Here is a 21,137-nt window from a genome sequence, read left to right on the forward strand (position 1 = left end):
GATAATATCATTTGTTAAAAAAATAAAAAAACAATCATTTGACAATAATCACATTATTATTCACGTGCGAAATACCTTTTTTATAACCGGCATTACAGCCTCTTAAGATGAAAATTGCATTATTCCAACTTGGAACTTGCCACTCTTGTTGACTTAAAAAGTAAACTGTATGATTTTTCCTCTATTTTAGGTCATATGTCAATGAGTACCCCACCATTTAGAGTATAGACAACCATTTTTCTAATTATTACATTGTTTTGTTAATTTTAAATGAATGTCTCACTCCATAACTTGAAGACCGTTCTTCAAATAAACATAACACATCAATCAGGATCCTCATATATATAAATAGTTGATTTTTCAAACTTGTTGAAATTTGATTAGTTCAAGTTTCTCATCTTTTGAAATTTCTATGAAAGAATAATCATCCGGATGCCAAAAAATCTTTTGGTATAGCTAAATGATACGATAGTATTCATTCCTAACTTATATTATATGTGTATTGACTGTTGGGTATCCCGGATCCATGAAGTTTATTGATTCACCAAGCACCCACGCACGTCCAACTACAACCAAACTATTGTGTTTAGTTTATGATTCACTAGCCTTCATGCACGCGCATGAGCGCGTGCAGAAGGCATTTTTTTGAATCACGGTATGCTATGCGTGACTTACACGTCTTAAATATATTTATATGCGTAAATTGACTAAAGAAAAGTCAAATATTTGAAGTAAATGAATAATCTTAGATCATGTTAGAAGAAACCCCTCATAAATCAATTAAAGCAGCTGAATCCATATAATAAAATCGGTCTCTATTGAATTTATATTAAGAATAAAGAAAATAATATTTAATAAACAACTGATTGAATCACATTATTGCTAGCCCATTGTGAGGTTAAGCCCACCCCCATCCCCCTTAGTGTAGATAATATCGTTTGTTCAAAAAAAAAAAAAAAAAAAAAGCTGATTGAATCACATTATTGCTAACTCATTGTAAGACTATGCCCATCTCCCTTTCCCTTAGTGTAGATAATATCGTTTGTTCAAAAAAAAAAATTATTATTTTGACAACTAATTTAATCACATTATTATCTGCGTGCGAAAGACCTTTTTTATACTAGCATTACAGCCTCTTAAGATGAAAATTGCATTATTCCAACTTGAAACCTGCCACTCTTGTTCCTTAAAGACTTACAAAGTAAACTGTATGATTTTTCCTTTGGTGGAAACAATTCATATTATAAATCACACTATAAAGATTTTATATTTTATTAGTATTATTATTATTATTGTAGATATGACTTTTATAATGTGATTTACAATATGCACCATTTCGATTATATGCATAAAGTTTCGTAAATCGGTAACAAAGCATCTTAAGGAAGTACTCCTTAATCTTAAGGAGTCAAGATTTCCTCTTTAATGTGATTCAAATGCCATACATAAAACATGTGGATACCACCAAAGAAGAAAATTTGAAATTTTAGAGAGCAATAACAATTCTCTGTTAATAAAATCTTATCATTTCTCCGGAAAAAATTAATCAAAATCATTCATTCCTCCGGCAAATGTCCAACCCTCCCCCCAAACTTGAAAGCAATCCCAAATGGTTCACCACTCTCAAAAGACCAATTTTATTTTCTTTCTTCCCGAATCCCCTTGTTTCTGCTCGACATGGGATTCAATGCACGACAGTGCTCGCCTGTTGCTCGACGATTGTAATTGCCGCAGCGAATCAGAGAGTCAGAGCTCATTGCCCACCATTTTCTTCATCCTCTGCCCCTCCATCAAGGTTAGTCGGTCAAAAGTTGATTTGAACTCTCGAATCAATCCAAGAATTTAACCCCAGAAAACCCAATTCGATGAACAAATTCCCAATTCGTCAGTTTCGAGTTTGCCCAATTCGATACCGAAAGAACCCACCGTTACAAACCCCACAATACACTTATTGCACGCAATAAGAGCATTTTCAAATGCGATGTCAAAATTGTCATTTAAGCATACAACAGTAAAAAATGGTAGAAAACGCTCTCCAACTGAGCCTTCAATTTCTTATGTGGCGTTGAGTCATTTGAAGGCAAAGCCTTTTTGTTGTCAAATTTGACAGTCAAATTCATTAAATGATTTTTTAATAGATTAATATAATATATATAATAAATGTTGTTATGTTTTTGAAATATTTGATTGGTTGGTTTAATTATTGGACTCCACAAAAAGATAAAAAGTTTATGAAATGACATTATTATTTAACATATCATGTGGAGTAAAATATTGTACAAAATGTCAAATTGCCACATAAATTATCAATTATCATTTTGATGTTTAAAATTTGACATCTCTTTTAAAGATGCTCTAAAGGCTTCTAAGTTCGTTTTTGAAGTTCAAAAACTTGATGGCGAAGAATGGATTGCACCAGAGTGGTAACTTTTAACACACTTATTGATGGGTTTTGCAAGGCAGGAAAACTACAAGAAGCAAATAGAATTTTTAGTGAGATGAACGCCGAATGTGACTGCTAATACAGTAGGAGATGGGCAATGGGCTTTTCGAGAAGATGTCGAAGAACCGAGCGAATGCTGATATACTGACTTCTAATGCACTGATATTGGGACTCTGCAAGGAGGTTAGAACTAAGAAAGCTGCGTATCTGGTTAAAGAAATCGATACAAATCACTTTGTCCCGAATTTCTCAACCTTTTCTGCCCTTACTGTCAGGCAGTACGTGCGAATGAATGCGGATCGTGTCTTTGAGTTATGTTTGTCAGATCCTTATGTTGTAAAGTCACTTGAATTCCATCACTTCCAATCTCAATCATTATGTCCTGCTACTGAAGGAAATAAGGAATGGCAATTAAGTTCAGACCATTCCTTCTTGTTTTGTTGATTCAAAAATCCGGCTCAAACTCTTCCGGTTAGACCCGATTCCCGGGTTTCTGCTCCAGGTGGCACGGCACTTGTTTAACTGCAAGTCGAGCGTTCGCTAATGCCAACTATGGAGAGAGATAATATCATACAATAGAGACCTAGAACGCAAAAGACCCCAGAACAGTAACTCTTTAACAGCGTAATGATACTAATCAGAGATTCTAGCTAGGACCAAATGTGCGCACAACAAATATCGGAATTACAATTTTCATCTAGCTAGGACCTGCTCGAACCACCTATTTAGATATAATCAGAGATTCTCACTCTGTCATGATTCATCTTCACCAGCTTCAGCAGCAGCTATCTGGGAATCCAATGTGTTTATCAGCTGCTCACTTACTGTTTTTGCCACCGACACCATGTCAAGAATGATGCTTGGATCTAGGCCTGCACCACCCCGTTTGGTCAAACCGCAGATGTGCCCCTGCCTATTGACGGAAATCGAAACAGCCGGGCTCATTTGTGATTCCTCTTCTGAAGTGGCATCCACAATATAGTGCTTACCTACCTGAAAAACATATGCACATGACTGAGTACAGGGCTAAAAAGCATTTGCAATTTGCTATATTTTTAACTCTGCAGTTGGATTAAAATACGCTCAACTGAGAATCCATTGCCAAAAGAGAAAACAAACCAGATCCACTTTTACCACCCAAGAGGCAACATCGAAGAGCCACCGAGAGTTCTGCTGACAGCTCCTCACCCCCTCTACCCTGCAGAAGGAAAAAAACAACAGCTTTACAATAAGTATAAATGCATTGGTCCTACAAAAGCAAAATAGATATTCGTTCTCTGCAATGGACTCGTACACCAAAAGGAGAAGTTCAGATTCTCTAATGAACAACGAACATAAACTGAGATATAGTACCTTCGTATTTTATCAGAGCGTGAATTCAACAAAAACAAAGTAGTAAACTGTCTACAGGATCTTGAAGAAACCAAGATCTCTATACAACCTCAATTCACGCAGTAAAACATGAGAAGGAAGCAGATGATAAAAGTGTTAACCTCAAACATTGGTGCTGCAGTTGGACTGCAATCAACATTTATAAATACCTTTCCTTTGTCGGGTTGCAGCGCAGTTGGCCTTCCAAGTTCAGCCTGCACTCGGTCAACATTACCAGCAAATATGATAGTATGAAAAACAGGGGCAGCTCAAATAATTAGACTAAAAAATTACCTAAATTTGATCAAGGACATTCCAATAGCATGTAAAAGTAAGCATGCGCTTAACATCAAGACCGCAGTTATACCTTCACACTGGCAATGACATCTGTAGCACCCATCCTGACCCTTGCCGAGCCATTTGCCTGGGCAACGGCCACAAAGAACGGAAATTATAACAAAATAAGTAAAATTTCATGTCACACCAAAAAATAAAATCCATTATTTTTAGTGAAACACATAACAGATATTAACCTGGGAAATAACTCCAGTTTTGACATTGATGGGCCGAGGCGTCAATCTTTTTCGGCCATCAGAACGAATGTCCTGAGCAATGCCACCCTGTATAAAATACTTTTCTCCTATGGATAATCCCACCATTTCTGAACATATGATATGAAAAAACATTTCTCATCGAATTAACTTCATAAATATCAAAAAAATAATTATTACAGCAACATAATACGTATATAAAAATAATAAAAGCAATAAATTAAAAACTAAAAACAAACGCAGCAATCCTAAGCGCTCATATGTCACAGAGAAATTCTACAGTTTGCTCAATCAACGTAAACAAATAGCTCAAAGTAAAGGGCAGCCACTTGGAGTGAAAAATTGTGAACTTTTCAACGATTACTAACAAGCAATGAGGAATAATTACCGAGTAGAGACAATGATGACGAAGCCCTTATCAGTGAGAGTCGGCGGCGGCGACGCTGCGGCCGAGAGGAGATGCAGAGGGAAAGACTACTAGCGGAAACTGCATCCTCTAAACGATAATGAAGGGAATGTTCCCCCATCTTTTATTCCGTGAGACGCTCTAGTTAAACGCCTCGTGTCTTGAACTAAATCCAACGGACGATATATGCTCTACGTATTACTTTTCTCAACCGTCAGATTAGTAGACGATGACGTGGCGCGAGCACATCGCCGGTGAGGGGATGAGACCCATACCCGTTTCATCCAGCACATCAACTGGCCCTAACCGAAATTTCCCAAATCTTCACCTGTTGAAAAATTAGGGTTTTCATTTTCTAGGGTTTTGCATTCGGTTCGTCGGTGAAATTCAACCGATGGGTCGGTCCCGCGCGGTCTATAAGGCCGCCGTCGACAATCCCAATCAGAAGTCAGTGCAATTTTCACCAATTCGCTGCAAATTTTCAAGTTTTATCAGATAATTAAGCAATTCAAATTTCCCAATTATGTCTCACGGAAAGTTGTTTATTTGTTGGATAATTTGCAGTAGGGGCAAAAGAAAGAGAACGGCTTCGGGGGCGGAGGTGGCGTAGAACAGCGGCACAGCTCAGAAACCCGTGGCCCAAGAAATCAGCGAACCCAAAGGGGCTTTCTACCATTGCAATTACTGCAATAAGGATATTTCTGGGAAAATTCGGACAAAGTGTGTGGTGTGTCCAGATTTTGACCTTTGCATTGAGTGCCTCTCTGTTGGAGCTGAGCTTACGCCTCACAAATGCAATCACCCTTACAGGGTTATGGTCAGTCCCCCTTTACATTTTCAAAATTGCTTTCTTTCTGATATCTTAGACTCGTTGAAATTGCTTGAAGAAATTTTGAATTTTTAAGCTTTGAGTGTAGCTTTAGTGGAATTTAGAATCCGGAAATGGTAAAAATGGCGAGACTGGGATGACCTTAGAGTAAAATGCATTAAAAGGGAAAAGATTGAATCGGTTTTCTGACCCGAACTGAGGCTCTATATACTGCCTGCAAGTAAGAATGTTTTCCTTAGAATCCAAGCAACAGCCCCATTTAGATTCACCTGAAATCTGTATGTAAACAGCTATGAGTAATTGTTTTATTTGTGTATATAGTAATTTTTCGAGCTTGTTATTTCATTTGACCATATAGGAGATGCTTTCAATATAGCATGGACTATTAATTAAGCATGCATTTGCGGACTTTTTGGTTTTTAAACAGGATAATTTGGCTTTTCCACTTATTTGTCCAGACTGGAATGTAGATGAAGAGATGCTACTGCTCGAGGTATTGAATAAACTGATTTCTTCTTTCAATTATTATGATAAACATTTTTTTTTCCCCTGTGAAACTAATAAATTTTGTCTACTATCACTTGTTCTTTGATTATGCTGTTTAGGGTATTGAAATGTATGGATTTGGGAATTGGACTGAAGTTTCTGAACATGTTGGAACGAAAACCAGACAACAATGTATTGATCATTATAAAGCTATATATATGACCTCCATACTTTCCTCTCCCAGTAAGACCAGTGTTCTAATTAATGCATGTCCACATGCCAGACGTGAGATACACACATAAATTATATAAAAAGCAAAAATTGTTACTAATAGTTTTCATGATATCCCCTTAGGACATGTCTCATGTTATGGGAAGGAGCAGAGAGGAGCTTCTTGCTTTGGTTAAGGGGTCTGATGAAATCAAGGAAGGTGAGTTCGCGTTGTGTCCATATTAGCTGAGGCCTGAAAGCAGTTATGCTTTGGTGTATGATTTATGATTTAAGATGCCTCAATAGTTTAAGATCAAACCATTCTGTCGCGTAAGTGATCTTTTATTAGGCAATTTATATTCAAAGGATCCACGAATTGTTTTCCAATGCTCTGTTTCATCTGTTTGTCATAGATAGTGATAATCCTTTGAATTAATTAGAATGTCTGTCTCGTCTGTTTCTTCTTTCTCTGCAGAAGTTCCCATGTTTGTGGAGATTACATTGAAAGAAGTGTCTCCCTTTTCTGCAGGAATCAAGTATGGTATTTTTTATTATATTTTGTACCTACGTTAGTATCAAGCGCTTGTTCCATATCTTCTTGTCTAATTTTGTTTCTTAATTTTCTTGATCAGATGTGAAGAATCAAAGAAGAATCCAACATTCTTGAGGCGGTTTTTAGCTCTTGAGCAATCTCATTTTTGTCATATGTGGTTACGCGTGACTGGAAATGTCTGATCTTGTGTTTTGCATCAGATGTTGCCAAAGGGTTGGTCCCAGGTGCTGTAAAGAAGGCATCCAATAAAAAGCAGATTAAGGACGAGACTAAAGTCAGGAAAGTGGAAGGTATGATTTTATGGTTACTTTCTGTTTCACAATTATTGCATATGTAAAACATACACATATTGAATTTTACGTGTCTTTAGAATTTCAGTGACTGACTTTCTTTAAGCATGTTATACATGCTATACATGATATAACAGTAATGGATCTCCGTGAACTTTATTGCCCAGAAGTTTTTTCCCCACAGATTATTTGTTGTCACTTAAATATTCATGTTATACATGATATATATTTATATACTTGTGTATTTATCATGTATTTGGTTTAAAGCTCAATTTTATGTTATGTTATCAGCAGGAACTCAGGTTGACCGAAGCGTTGCAGAAAAAAAACTAAGGAGCTTAGTGGAAGAGGGACCTTCTATGACAGAATTAAGTGGCTATAATTTCAAGAGGCAAGAGTTTGAAATTGAATACGACAATGATGCTGAGCGGATTCTGGCAGATATGGAATTCAAGGATACTGACACTAATGCTGACCGTGAATTGAAACTACAAGTTTTGCATGTCTACGCAAAACGGTATTTATATGGCTACTATGATAGATTAAGGCTGATGGGTCTATTTTCAAATTCAAAGCAATAATGAGGAGGGGAACAGTTTAAAGTTTTAACAAAATGAAGTGATTATTTTCTTTACGTTCAGAAAATTTATACAGAACTTTATTTTTGTTGTCATAATTATTGCAAATGCTAGGCAGCAAATGTCACAAAAACCTTCATACAAGTAATACTGTTATCTCATCACTAAAACGAGTTAGCCTTGCTGTCTGATTTTCTTTTTTTTTAACCCTTGATATGCTCAAATAATATGTGGGAATTTGGCAGGCTTGATGAGAGGAAACGTAGGAAGAATTTCATACTTGAAAGAAATCTGCTCTACCCCGACCCTTTTGAGGAGGGCCTCGCACCTGAAGAAAGAGAAGTATACAAGCGCTTCAAAGTTTTCATGCGGTTCCACTCAAGTGAAGAGCACAAGGAATTGCTTAAGAATATCATTGAGGAACAACAGATTGTCAAAAGAGTACTGGATCTTCAGGTCTGCTGCATGCCTCACACATCACTTATGTTTCCTATTACCTTATTTCCCTCTCTATACAGTGGGTTGCTCTTGTTGAGTAAATAACAGGAACAAGACTACATTATGTTTGGCCACTTGCTCGTTTTGTTCCTTCTCTAGGGCATATAATAATAACTAATAAGTGATCATGTTGCATGGCGTATGCTCAAATTATCTGCATTAACTATGCAGGAAGCTCGAACTGCTGGCTGTAGGACAGTTTCTGAGGCCAGTAGATACCTTGAAGAGAAGAGGAAGAAGGAAGCGGAAGAAAGTGCCCTAAGGACTAAGGAAAGCTCTCAGGCTGGTAAAGGCCTGCAGATCAGCCCTCGGGGATCTTTTAAGGGATCCACTGTTCTGCATCCCGTCAGCAAGGACACGTATTTAACTACGCAAGCTATTTCAAGCTCGTTGGATTATTGGGATATCACTGGGCTAGTTGGGGCTGATTTACTGTCCGAAACTGTAAGAATGCCAGTCTCAACGTGATTTTGTATTTATCCTTCATACGTGAATTGTTCATTATGATACGATCAATGTGGCGTAATACATGCAGGAACAAAGACTTTGCAGTGAATTCAGAATTCTACCTTCACATTACCTTAACATGCTGCAGACCATCTCCACAGAGATTGTGAATGGCAATGTTAAGAAGCAAGCGGATGCCCATCGCCTGTTCAAGGTTGAACCGAGCAAAGTTGATAGGGTTTACGACATGCTTGTGAAAAAGGGAATGGCTGAAGCATAGTTATGCCTCCAGTCTCGTTCTTGTAAACCTGTACAGTACTGTTTCTTAATTGAAGGGGAAAATCCCATTCGTATCATCTCGGGATTCCTGGGAGAACTTTTATCCTTAATGCTCATATAAGAATTAGGCACCATTGAAACTATACCGTGCCTAAGAACTTATACAACTTGAGAGTAACCAAATACAGAAATTTAGAGTCATAAAACAGAATAATGATTTAGATATTTTTCTTTTATACAAGCGATAATAGAGACGGGATATCAAATATTGCCTTGATAGTGTTGGTTTTAACGCGATAATAGGGACGGGATGCCAAACATTACCCTTAATTATGCTGGCTTTAACACGGCCTTTATAACTTTTTAAATTTTTTTTTTATTTACCATCATATTGAATAATCAACAGAAATAACATATATGATTAAAAAGGAATATGTTTTAGAAGAAAAAACAATGCCGAAAGAACAAGAAACAGAAAGGCAAGTCTGCAAATATTACAAGAGCAAGCAACTAGAACCTGAACAAAACTAGACTAGACTAGGCTAGAAAAGAAGGCTCTTCTCATTTGTTTTTAGGAGTTTTAACGAAAAGTCCATGGTAGTGTTCACTTTAACGACAAAAACCATATTTTTACACTAAAAAGTCAAACCTAATACTATTCACTTAACCCTTTATTTTGTCCTTATTGTTAAAACTCAAAGTTTTCAAATTTTTTCATTAGTTTTCCTATTGTTTTTTGGGAAAATTTGAAATAGATCCAATTTTATAGGGCACCTTTTGAATTAGGTCCAATTTTTAGTGACTTTTAACTTTTGAAATAGGTTCAATTTTTAGTTACTTTAGACCCATATCAAAAAATCTCTTGTTTTTTTGTGTGTGGGGCCAGGTCAACATAATCTCTCTCTCTCTCTCGAACACAAATCATTCTGCAGCCTATCCGACGATATCACCCCCCAAGTCAAAAGTACCTTACATAACCCCACGGCCTACAGGCCATATACATCACAACAAAACCTCCATTTTGCTCTCATCCTTCCCTACTCTGCCTGCCTGGTTTTGCTTTGTTTTTAAAAACAACGTTCTATTCTAAATTACTTTAACGCGAAAAGTATTCAACTAGCTCAAATGTTAGGGAAGTGACCCGATGGATTGTATCAATCAACCTCACTTAATATGCATCTACCTACACATTTAATCAAAAAAGAGGCTTTATGGATTGTTCATATCAACCTGCTTTAATACACGTCGACTTACTCATTTGATAAGAAAAAGGCATGATGGACTGTTTAGCAACCTTCACCAATGCACGTCAACGTACATATTTGAGTAATGCATTATGTGGCAGCTGATGTGTAAATACCGCACCAATCAATGATTCTATCTCATTGAATTTTAATCAAATGCATTATCACATTTCATATGTGATACTCCAATGTCTGATAAATCTAACATTACTCTATACCAAAGTTATGTTTAACCCCCTACACTAATCAATCTGCTGCACCAAAGTCCCAAAGGTGCAGCGTCGTACCCCCGGAACACGCTGCGACATGTCGTTCATCGCATACGAAAGCGTTGACTTCCCCAATCATCTCCATGAAACTGTCCAGATAGGCCCCTCTCTCCACCTCCCATACCCTCACCACCCCACCGCCGCACATTAGCGCGTACCCTTCGTTCATGCACCCCATCACCGCCATCTGCGACGCCCCACTCACGATAAACCTACACACCTCCTCCAGCGTGTCAGTCCGGCGCACATTAGCCAAACCCCTCCTCCCCACTATAACGAACGCCGACCTGCTCACGTCAGCCGCAGTCACAATTATCCCTCTCCTGTACTCCTCCTCGCTCAACACAAACCCCTGATTCCTAAGATCGAAGACAATCACGCGCGCGCTCGTGCACGCCACGGCCGTTTCCCAACTCGTGACTCGGACTCGGCCTACAAACTCGGTCATCTCCGTTAGCATGTGCCACCCCATCAGGGCCTCCTGATCCGTCAATGTCCCGCCGACGAAAGTCAACTGTTCAGTCAAACCATTCCAAATGTGAAACGCCCGACCCGGAACACCCGCATAGAGCCCGACCCACCATCTTTCGGATCCAGTGAAATCAACCAAAACCCCATCATTTACCACGTCGCCCAAGTGAGCCCTACGAGCGATCTGCGGGCCGTTGATGATCGCTACGTGGATGTCTCCGTCCAGCATGGCGAAGATGAGAGTGGAGTCTGTTATCACGATGCCGGTAACGGCCCGGGAGAATCGGCCGAGGCGGTCGCGGGGTTGGGGCCGGAAGGTGCTGACATGCAGGCGAGTGGCAAGGTCGAACAGGCGGACGGTGCCGTCGGCGAAGCCGCAGGCGAGATGGGCGTCGGAGAGGGTGAGGCATCGGCAGGTGAGGCCGTCGGGGTCTTCCACGCCGGACGGATCGAAGTGGAGGGTCGTGTGGGTGGACCTCTGGGTTCGGAAGTTTGTGGCCGTCCGATGCCAGTAGACGTACTCGTCACGCCACCTGTCGCGAAGAAGAATTGTCCGGCCCCAGATACGGCGGGTAAGGCGACGCCAGAGAAGGTCGGAGCGCGAGACGGCGCGCCACGTCGAACAAACCTTCACATCCGAAAAATGTCACGTACGTGATCAGTTTCACTAAGTAGGTTACAGCTCGTTCATGCATGCACGTTATATTGAATGGAAAACATGAAAGCTAAAACGCGTATGGCTTCTCTATTTTTTGTGCATGCAATAAAAATAAAAAAATTAATAAAATATATGCTTTCTAATTATATGTGGAGAGATGGGAACGCATCCATGAGTCGGTAGGGTTATTATGGGTATTTAACGAGGAGAAGGATTCTCTACCTTTCTATGCCCTCTTATTTGAACGGTTACGGTTAAAGACAAAAAACAATGTGTAAGAGGAGAAGATGAAAATAGGAAGGTAGAGAATCCTCTCTGTGTAACAGAGGTTTCAGATTTGATGGGCATGTGTGTTAACCAGTTAAAGGAATGACAGTGTAATAATACAATACACGAAGGACAAACCGACTAATACAACTTCGACCATCTCCAGAGAAGCTATAAAAACAACTAAAAATTTATTAAAAAAAAAAAAAAAAAAAAAAAAACTCTATAAAATCATCCCAGGAGAAATTTTAAAATTTTTGTTAAAATAGCAAGAGAACAGTACAGTGTCAAACTCTTTATTTCCAACAATATTATAATCTAAAGAACTCTATATATAATAAAGTGAACTGTTACTCTTTAAATGTAGTTAATGTTCATGTATTAAATGTTAAAAATTTAATAAAACTCAATGATAAACTCGTGAACCAAAGAGTAAAGAAAGAGAAAATGTGATTTTAGAAAATGAGTGAATTAGATTTGAATTGTTAATAATAAATATTTGAAGTTTGTTAAAATAGATTGTTATTGACATAAAAAGTTAATTGAGCAGCTACAATAATTTTATGACACTATTCACTCGCTAGTTTAGCAAGGTTTAAAACTAGTAACCAACCTGGAACGTAAAGTATTATTCATTTTGTTTAACCAATTATAGAGCTAGGATTCAAAATTCTTCCAAAGTGCAAAAGAAATTTCACTGAGCTAATATTTTAGTTATAATAGCTAGTGAACAATGCCAAAAAGCTATTTTAACCAGTTAATGTAACTTAACATCTTCAACAACACTTTGTATTTTAACATATCTTTAACATGTTACTAGTTCTTCAGGTTAAAAATTCTCTAATAGTTCGTAAAATTTTGTCTTGGTGCCAGGAAGTGGGGAAAATGTAGCGATTAAAGATTTAGATCTCTTACTATTTGTACGTGGGTTGAGGTTTTTGGGCTGTTTGCAAACATTAGGGCAAAATAACTACAGGTAGAAAGCATCACCATGGACTGTGAAGAGAAGCAAATGCAAAACCCTAGCCCCACGGAGGAGACGGTTGATGCCATGCGCGTAAACCCTACACAGAGAGAGAGAGAGAGAGAGAGAGGGGACCTAAAAGGTGGAGCCCGAGGGCAGGTGGCTCAGCTGGCAATCGAGAGAGAGAGATTATAGGGAAGGAGAGTGGAGAGTACGTAGTAGTAGAATAGGAGCCGGGGAGTGTAAAAGGAGTGAGGAGGAAAAGACATCAGTCAGAGTAGGTCTAAATAAAGAAGTGGCAGCTGTGTGGTACAATTTTCGTCTGCAAATCTCTCGTCTCCCTCCCTCCTTCGGAGGATTCTCTCATTTTTCCTTTTTTTTTGTTATAAATTATGTTAATATTTTATATTAATAATAATAAGATAAAAAATAAAATGTGAGATAAGAGAGTGAAAGGGAATGCGAATAGAAAGAGAGAATCATATTTCCTCTCCTGTATCTGTCTGGATTGTTGCTGCTTGCTTGCCTGCTGTATGAGCTTTTTATTTGATATCATGGACACTGGAGACTGACACCTCTCTCTCTTGCTCTCTACATTTATTATTACTCAATCCAACTTCCTACAACATATAATATATATATATATATATATATATAATGTATATGTATGGCACCTGCAATTACAAGACTGCTCTATTAATTTGCATTCCACAAGATTATATGTGATTTTCTAGTTTTACTAGTTACAATAAGTACATCTAATTTCCGTTATAGAAATTCGAACTTTGACTTGGCAGGTAATCACATTATTGTTCTAACTAATTTAATTAAACTCAGCGGTACGATTTAATACTAGAACTTTTGATACATATATAAATACATAATTGTTCATAGGACTACATATATAACTCTGTAAAATCATTAATTCAATATCCATGGGAATTGAAACAATTAGCGTACCTAGCTAGAGACCATGAAATGGACAAAGATCGACCATCTAGAAAACTATGAACATACATATACATATCTTGCAATAATAAAAAAATAGGATTGCAAATTTTGCGTGCTTCACCACACATAGTTGCCTTTCAATTCCAAGAAACGTGTAGCCAAAGTCTGTCCAGTTAAAAAGCAGAGAACTTTTCATCCCTTACCCCTACTTTCTTTGACTCCTCTAAATCCCACCCGTGCGTGTACTACTCACGTTTTCCTGCTCTAATTGGATCTTCTTTCCTTTCTATTTTCTTTTTTAGTTTTTCTTGCTATTGGAGACCCCATCATGTTCTTGTTAGTAATGGTTTCATGCTTATCATGTAATTTGTGATATTATTTTATGTTCACAAAAATATTGATCTATATCACATTGAAATCTATCATGAGCGAGATTCTGTTTTGCAAAATCAAAAAATATGTTAGCGCTCAATGTCTGCCACCGACATGCACAAAACGAGATTGCGCTCTTAAATATAAACACAACTTAATATAATATGTAAATTTAAATATATCAACAGACATGTCAAAACTGTGAGACAAAAAAATACAAACTTCATTACGATGGTTGTAACTTCCTTCTTAATCTTAGAAGATTATACTTATTCAAGCATATGTACCCATACACACAATATGTTTAGCAATAAGGGTGAAATTACTTTAAATTTAACATACTATAGGTTAATCAATTTTATCACTCTAGCTAGGCTCCAAAACAGTTTTCAAACATTCAAGAAAGGACAAAGCAAATAAGAATCTTCAGAAGCAAACAAAGAGAAAAAGAAGTCACCAGAAGGTATTGCATTGGAAGTAGCAAGAGACAAGCACACCTCTGGAGTTGACCAGTAGACATCAGCTTGTAAACCAAACAAGCATTGGGCTCCATGTACTCTATGACATATGCAGTTGCATCAGTTGCATGCAAGGTTTTTTTTGACATGGCACTTCAACACCCATCAACTGTCAAGGGATCTCGACATCTCAACCCGCTCCTCAATCCATGCTTATCTGCCTCCCTCGTATGGAAAGTCGTTTGGATTCACATCAAGCGCAAAGGTCCATTTTCTTTTTACGATTTTCTTTGAACTTTTTGCATTTTCTAGGGCATGAATTTCGACTTTAAATTCCTTTATAAGATCCTAAATCATTTTCATCCATAATTTGAAAGAGTATTAGAGTCGTGAATTTCCTTGATGGATGTGGTTTTTCATTAACCTACTAGTCCTTCGAGTTCAAATTTTTCATCTTACATTTTATTCAAGTTAAGACTTTTAAAGTGGTAAATATTAGATGGTAACACTATTTTTATCCAGTGCCATTTTGTTTTGTTACTTTTTAGATGTCAAAAACATAATAAAAAAGACCCAGCGGTAATAGATCCCTGGAATCTTGTTCTTGTGGACTTGCATAACAGATTTATAATATTAATTATAGAAAAACAGAAGATGAATTTTTGTACGTTACTGGCATGACTATTGTTGTACTTTGAACTCCAATTTAGTCTGAATTAAAGTGGACTATAATATTCTTGCATATAGTACCAAAAAACTCCAAAAATTAAAGTGGACTATAATATTCTTGCATATAGTACTAAAAAACACCAAAACAAAAAAGAACATTAATGGCTATGGCAGCGAAAATATAACTGCGAGACAGACGTTAGCTAGATATAGAAACGTAAAGTTTTATGTACAATCCAATGCAACCAGTCTCTCAGCTCCCTAAATTTTGCTATATAATTCCAATTTCCATACACTGCTAAGTGATAAAACCAAGCTTTAAAGGTCCTTATCCGAGAGAAGAAGAGGAAGAAAGGCATCCCAATAAAAATTTGAAGAAAAGTTCAGTCAAAAAAGTAGACAGAGGGAGAGGGATTGCTAGAGCTCATAAGGGCCAAAAAAGGGGAATTTAAAGCCAAAATAACCCTTTTTCGTTAGATTTGGAAAGGGAAAGAAACGAAAAGCCAAAGAAGCCAAACACAAACCTCCTACTAGTGAAAGGGACATTAAATTATTTTTGCATAGAAGAGAATTGAGAACATGACCCTTCAAAAAAGCAATTACCTTCTGAAGCAAAACAGTTTCTTCTCTCGAATGTAGCTAAACCAACTAGTATACCAGAATAGTGTGTTTTCCTCTCTGCGCTCAAGCTCGAATCTTTCGCTCTGTAAAAAGGTGCTACTATACTATCTAGAGGACTAGAACAAAACCCAGAACCCGTTATAATTTCTCATGTTTTCACAAATAAAGGGAAGAAAAAAAACCCATAACCCAATTTTTAATATATTTAATTTTTAGGGGAATCATCAATTGAATTAATTTTGGTCTGGCAGGTTTTTCTAGTGTATTTATGCATATGATGCTCTTTGACTAGACTAATATTTTCTCCATTTTGGAATAAGAACCATCAGTTTCTCAGTAAGACCTAGCCGGATTCTAACGCTGCGTACCATGCCAAAGATCTCCCAAAATAATCAGAATTATATAATAAGCACACAATTTTTCACATATTTCACACTGCAACACAACTAGTTAATCAAAAGATTTCATGTGTTAATAGTTAATTAGCCAGAACAACAAAAAGTATGAGTGGAGTATTAACGATTGTTTAATCTTATCAGAAAACGTACCTGAAACACGTTAGCAAGGGCTGGAGCAGCCGCAAGTCGTCCGACGGAGCGAGAGGCTTCAATGGCAACTTGGGCGGCGAGGGCTTCCACAAAAGGCCCGGGCCAGACCTCGTTTACGGAACGTCGTCTGGAGGAGGATGGCCCTTCGAAATCACCACCTCTTCGTACACTGCTAGGACCAGCACTGTCGTTTCCATTTCCGTCATGGGATGAGGAGGAAGACGAAGATGATGAAGTTGATGGAGCCGAACTGTAAGAGGTAGACATGAAAATGACAAAGAAAAAGGTGGGAGAAGAAGACACAAGGACAAAAAGGTAAAGGTATGGATAAAGACACAATTCAAGCGAGGGACCCAAAAGAAGGTCTGTGTGATTATTGGATATTTATATGCAATTTCACACTCTCTCGCTCAATAAAATAATTTAAAACATAATCAATGTTGCATCCACCTCATACATGGGAGACCATATTTCATGACGAGGGTCATTGTTGTGTGGACGTATTCGATCAGTGCAATATAAATCATTTTAGGTGCACCTCTTTTTCCAATCAAATGTGATTAATATATTTTTATCGTAATAATTTTATAATCAATGATCATAATCATTTATTTTTTTAATCAACATTTAAAGATCATTCTGTGAAAAGAAAAAAAAAACGAAAATACGAAAAAAACAAGTTAAAGATAGTCAATCAAAAATACAGAAAGAAAAAAAAAAGAATTCGCTTGAAAAATAATAAAGTTGTTATTTTATAGTGCAAATTAATGGATTGAGAGTGTTCATTTTCTTTAACAACCAAAAAGCTAATGTTAGACAATAAAAATAATGTATCATTTTAATTTTCCCTTTCCGCACTTATCTTCTTGTTTTTGTCATATATTCAATCTTCGTTAGGGGGAGAAACTTGCATCGGGAATATAGGAATGCGAAATTCACTTCACATTCACAGTAATAAATTGATAGTGAAGATAATCAATTTATGACATAATATTATGGAAAATGAAGAACAAGATTTTCTTGTTTATTTTTGTAAGTTAATAAGGGGCCAGGTCCGACCTAATTAGAGAGGGGGTGGGAGGTTGATTTAATTTCCCGGCCTGCATAGATGGCGGTGGGGAGGGGGTGCGGTTTCTGAAACCGCAGGGTTTATGGATTAGCCCTGGATTTTTCGGGGGATTTTTAGCCCTAGCTCATGTTCAAGTAAGGTCGCATCTCCCTGTATCTGTATCAATTGCAGATGATTGTCAAGAAAATGGGCATTGCAGTTTACAAAAACAAAAGCAACAAAACAACCTCACTCTTTCGGAAAGCAACCAAGAAATAAATTTTTTTTATTTTGTTTTTTGACTCCTGAGGATGATTTTGCAAGGAGTGCATGGTAAATAGCATTGTTATTAGGGAGTAGTAAGTAGCAACTGGCGCGGCTGTACTGGAAACCGCTGTTCATATATTAATCACTAATGTTTACCAAAAAAAAAAAAAAGAAGAATATTAATAACTAATAGGTCAAGTTAGTTCCAACTCCTTGATGATCGATGAACTTTATTACGCAAATTGTTGAATTCATATTAAAAGTAATAACTATTTATCTGTCTAAAACACGTAATAACTAATAAGAGTGATAAAATTGTCAACCGGTATTACCAATGCGTAGATGTTACTTTGTTATTCAAATTGTAAAATATATATAAATCTGTTTGTGCTTCATCAAATTAAACTTTAATTACGATTTCACACCCATCCTTCAAGGTGTTGCTATTTATGCTCACATATTTCTTCCTTTGATTAATTATTGTAACAACCAAATCATTAACAAACTTAGAGAGGCAAAAAAAGCATAGAAAAACATATGAATTATCAGCAAAAGAAAAGATTAGGTGACAATGATTAAACATCTAAATTGTGGGAGTTGAAAACTTAGAGTCTTCGAATCAATAGAGATTATGGACAAGGACTCGAGGTTTGATGTTGTGAGCTTGTCAGTTTTGAACTTGTGACTTGTGAGGAGCCAAGAGAGGAAGGAAGATACAAGCAAATTTTGGTTTTGGATGGATTATTGTTTTGTTTGTGTTGTAGAAAAGTGAAGGTTAATTAGTTTTGTACAACAAACAAACTATCTCTTCATATTATTGAACTGTGTTTCATTGTTTCAAGTTTAAATACGGGAATTGTTATTAGCACTTTAAAAATCTTGTTTTACACTTCAAACTTTCTATATTAGAAAATAAAAATACACTTGTGAGAAGTGTAGAATAAGATTTTTGGAGTGCCAATAATACTTTCCTTAAATATTTCTTTTCATAATTGTGTCAAGTACATCCTCAAATATATATTTTTTCTCTTTTGGGTCGAAATATGATAATTAGATTAGTTCAAAAAGTAAAGTGCTAACTTTTAATTCATAATGATTCTTTTATGTATAAAATTACATTACTTTTTTAGTTTAAATTAATTACATAAATTACCATGATCAACGGTATATTAATATAGTTCTCTCTCTATCCATTTTGTAATCAAATCTATTTCTTCGATCAAAGAAAACTTTTTATCCCATAGTCAAGCCTTTATTTTAAAATCCGTTGAATAGTTTGATTGCAATATTTGCAGAATAAATTATAGGAGAAGGTAATCAACACTCGAGTAGGAGTTGAAAACTTGAAAAAGATTTTTAGATTCGAGGAAGTTGGTGCTATGATGATACAAAGTCTTATAGGTTCCAAAAAATTAAGGGAAGCGTGACATTTTGTCCGCCATTCTCGTACTACGACCACCGCACCTCTCCTGCTCCGCATGTGCATATATTAGGAGATGATTAACATCAACGTGCCATGCACAACTTGCTTACTAACTCTTATGTAATTTTGGATATAAAAGCCATATTAATAATGTAGATCTCAAATCTCACAGCATCAACAATAAAGTAGTCAAATAAATATTCAAACTCGCAACTAAACTCTTGTGATGAGCTATATAGGCAAAATTAAGCTCCAATAAAGTTGTCAATTAAGTAGGTAAACTTTGCCTACTCCCTCAATCTAGGCAATATTGCATATTTCTACATGTGGAGTAAATTTTTAGTGTGCCAGGAACACGGTTTGTTACCTCAAATATCACAGTACAAGTGGTTGGATTTTTTCTTTTTCACATATTCAACCACTTATATTATGACATATTTATTTATAATAAAGTATTCTATGTGAGGCAAAAAAGACAAAAATAAAATATAAGTAAATATCAAAGATGAAAGAAAATAATACAATAGAATTTCACCTGCTTGGCCATTATAATACAATTTTATCTATTATATTTATTTACACTATTGGAAATACTCTAACAATAATGATAACAAACTAAATCGATATCGAACATAAATTAAATAGATTTTGGAAATGTATCTTTAACTTAATTTCACAAATATCATTTGCGCATATTTTCCGAAAAGTTAATATGACAATAGTGGCGAAACATAGACTTGATTATAACTATAATTGTATTCGGTCCTCACAATCTCACTAGCGAGATCAGTCATCTTCTTAGTCTCTTTTGTTCAAATCACTCAACAAAGGACACTTTTAGATGTTTCAAAACTATAAAATTTCTTATATAACCACGTACCTCAATTAGCTCAATTAATCAAGACATGCTCCGTTTTTTAACTACGCCCGAGGCACATCAAACAACCATATTTGCCATACACAAATTATATATCAATTGAGAAGATTTTTTATAATTTTTATTTGAGTAAAGAAAAAGAAAAGATGGGCGTGCAAAGACGCAGAGGATAAGAGCGTGGGGAAGAAGAAGAAGGAGGAGGGAAGGGTTGGGTCAAGGGGAAAGACAGGAGAGTGCTTTTTGACTAGAATGGCATGCTTATGTCTAATCATCTGGCGCAGTCTCGATGGAATATAACTGAAAGATCTTTTTTAGCAAAGTACAACTGTCTATGTCACTTGCTTCCCCCTCTGTCTGTGTCCTTCTCTCTCTCTCAACTTTTTTGGGAAGAAAAATACAGATTAAAAACAGCTGGAGTAGGAGAGTAGGCTGCTACTGCTATTAATTTCTAGGTACTAGATACTAGGGCTATAGTAGGGTTCTTGCCACAGTCAGTCTTTAACTATCATAACCATATAGGCGGATTGTGTATCCTTGTGTTTGAATGCTCTTTCCATCTTCTTATATTTGTACCGTCACGGTTAATTCACGTTAATATTTTATATTTCTATTACTTTTTATTTTATTATCTTTATAAAAAAATCAATTTAAAATGTTAACATAACTTAACCATGATCGTATAAAATAAGAATGAATGAGAAAAGTACCAAATAAGATGGCAGACAATCTTCCTCCCAAAACCATAATCCTCACCTCTCTCTCGATCCTCAGCCACAGGTAGAGAGAAAGAGAGAGAGAGCCCATCACTGGCTTGGCCTGGCTTCTGCTTCCTTCTGCATGCCTATCTGCGGAAGAGGATCCTCTCCTGAACTCAGGATGAGGATTCTTCTCACCACAAAATTCAAGTCGTTTAATTTTAATTCAACAGCTCTAAACAGGAGATTTTTTAAAAAATTATAATAATTATAACCGTTGGATTAAAATTAAACAGTTTGAATTTCGTGATCAGAAAGATCCTCATTCTATGGTCAAGAGAGGATCCTCTTCCCCCATCTGCATGCCCCTGTGCTTTCACATTTCAGAAAATTT

At 36.6% G+C, this 21,137-nt stretch overlaps 3 protein-coding genes across 9 annotated transcripts; 1 reads left to right on the forward strand and 2 right to left on the reverse strand.

Moving 5' to 3' along the window:
* Positions 1 to 3,039: 3,039 nt before the first annotated feature.
* Positions 3,040 to 4,907, reverse strand: LOC137741095 (uncharacterized). Of its 7 annotated transcripts, none has more exons than XM_088699696.1 (6): positions 4,754 to 4,907; positions 4,348 to 4,475; positions 4,182 to 4,238; positions 3,937 to 4,029; positions 3,563 to 3,692; positions 3,040 to 3,436 (listed from the first exon to the last, which is right to left on the reverse strand). In XM_088699696.1, exons 1-6 carry the CDS (start codon positions 4,890 to 4,892, stop codon positions 3,429 to 3,431), a joined length of 555 nt encoding a protein of 184 aa, XP_088555822.1. In that variant the 5' UTR covers positions 4,893 to 4,907; the 3' UTR covers positions 3,040 to 3,428. The 7 variants fall into 7 exon arrangements, with proteins under 7 accessions (XP_088555822.1, XP_068337004.2, XP_088555826.1 ...); XM_068480903.2 differs by having other exon boundaries at positions 3,563 to 3,641; positions 4,754 to 4,902; XM_088699698.1 differs by having other exon boundaries at positions 3,301 to 3,436; positions 3,578 to 3,641.
* Positions 4,908 to 5,000: 93 nt separating this feature from the next.
* On the forward strand, positions 5,001 to 9,018 carry LOC137740460 (transcriptional adapter ADA2a-like). The gene is made up of 10 exons (XM_088700636.1): positions 5,001 to 5,025; positions 5,336 to 5,588; positions 6,206 to 6,278; positions 6,441 to 6,516; positions 6,772 to 6,837; positions 6,984 to 7,139; positions 7,431 to 7,656; positions 7,963 to 8,173; positions 8,387 to 8,659; positions 8,751 to 9,018. Exons 1-10 carry the CDS (start codon positions 5,001 to 5,003, stop codon positions 8,940 to 8,942), a joined length of 1,551 nt encoding a protein of 516 aa, XP_088556762.1. The 3' UTR covers positions 8,943 to 9,018.
* A 1,365-nt stretch (positions 9,019 to 10,383) lies between these two features.
* LOC137738942 (transcriptional regulator STERILE APETALA-like) lies at positions 10,384 to 16,700 on the reverse strand. Its single transcript, XM_068478412.2, has 2 exons — positions 16,434 to 16,700; positions 10,384 to 11,553 (listed from the first exon to the last, which is right to left on the reverse strand). The coding sequence occupies exons 1-2, from the start codon at positions 16,698 to 16,700 to the stop codon at positions 10,432 to 10,434; spliced, it is 1,389 nt and encodes a 462-aa protein (XP_068334513.2). The 3' UTR covers positions 10,384 to 10,431.
* Between the last annotated feature and the right edge of the window lie 4,437 nt (positions 16,701 to 21,137).

Source organism: Pyrus communis, chromosome 9, assembly GCF_041283825.1.
Source record: "Pyrus communis isolate YQ-2024b chromosome 9, ASM4128382v1, whole genome shotgun sequence".
In the NCBI taxonomy this organism is placed as follows: domain Eukaryota; kingdom Viridiplantae; phylum Streptophyta; class Magnoliopsida; order Rosales; family Rosaceae; genus Pyrus; species Pyrus communis.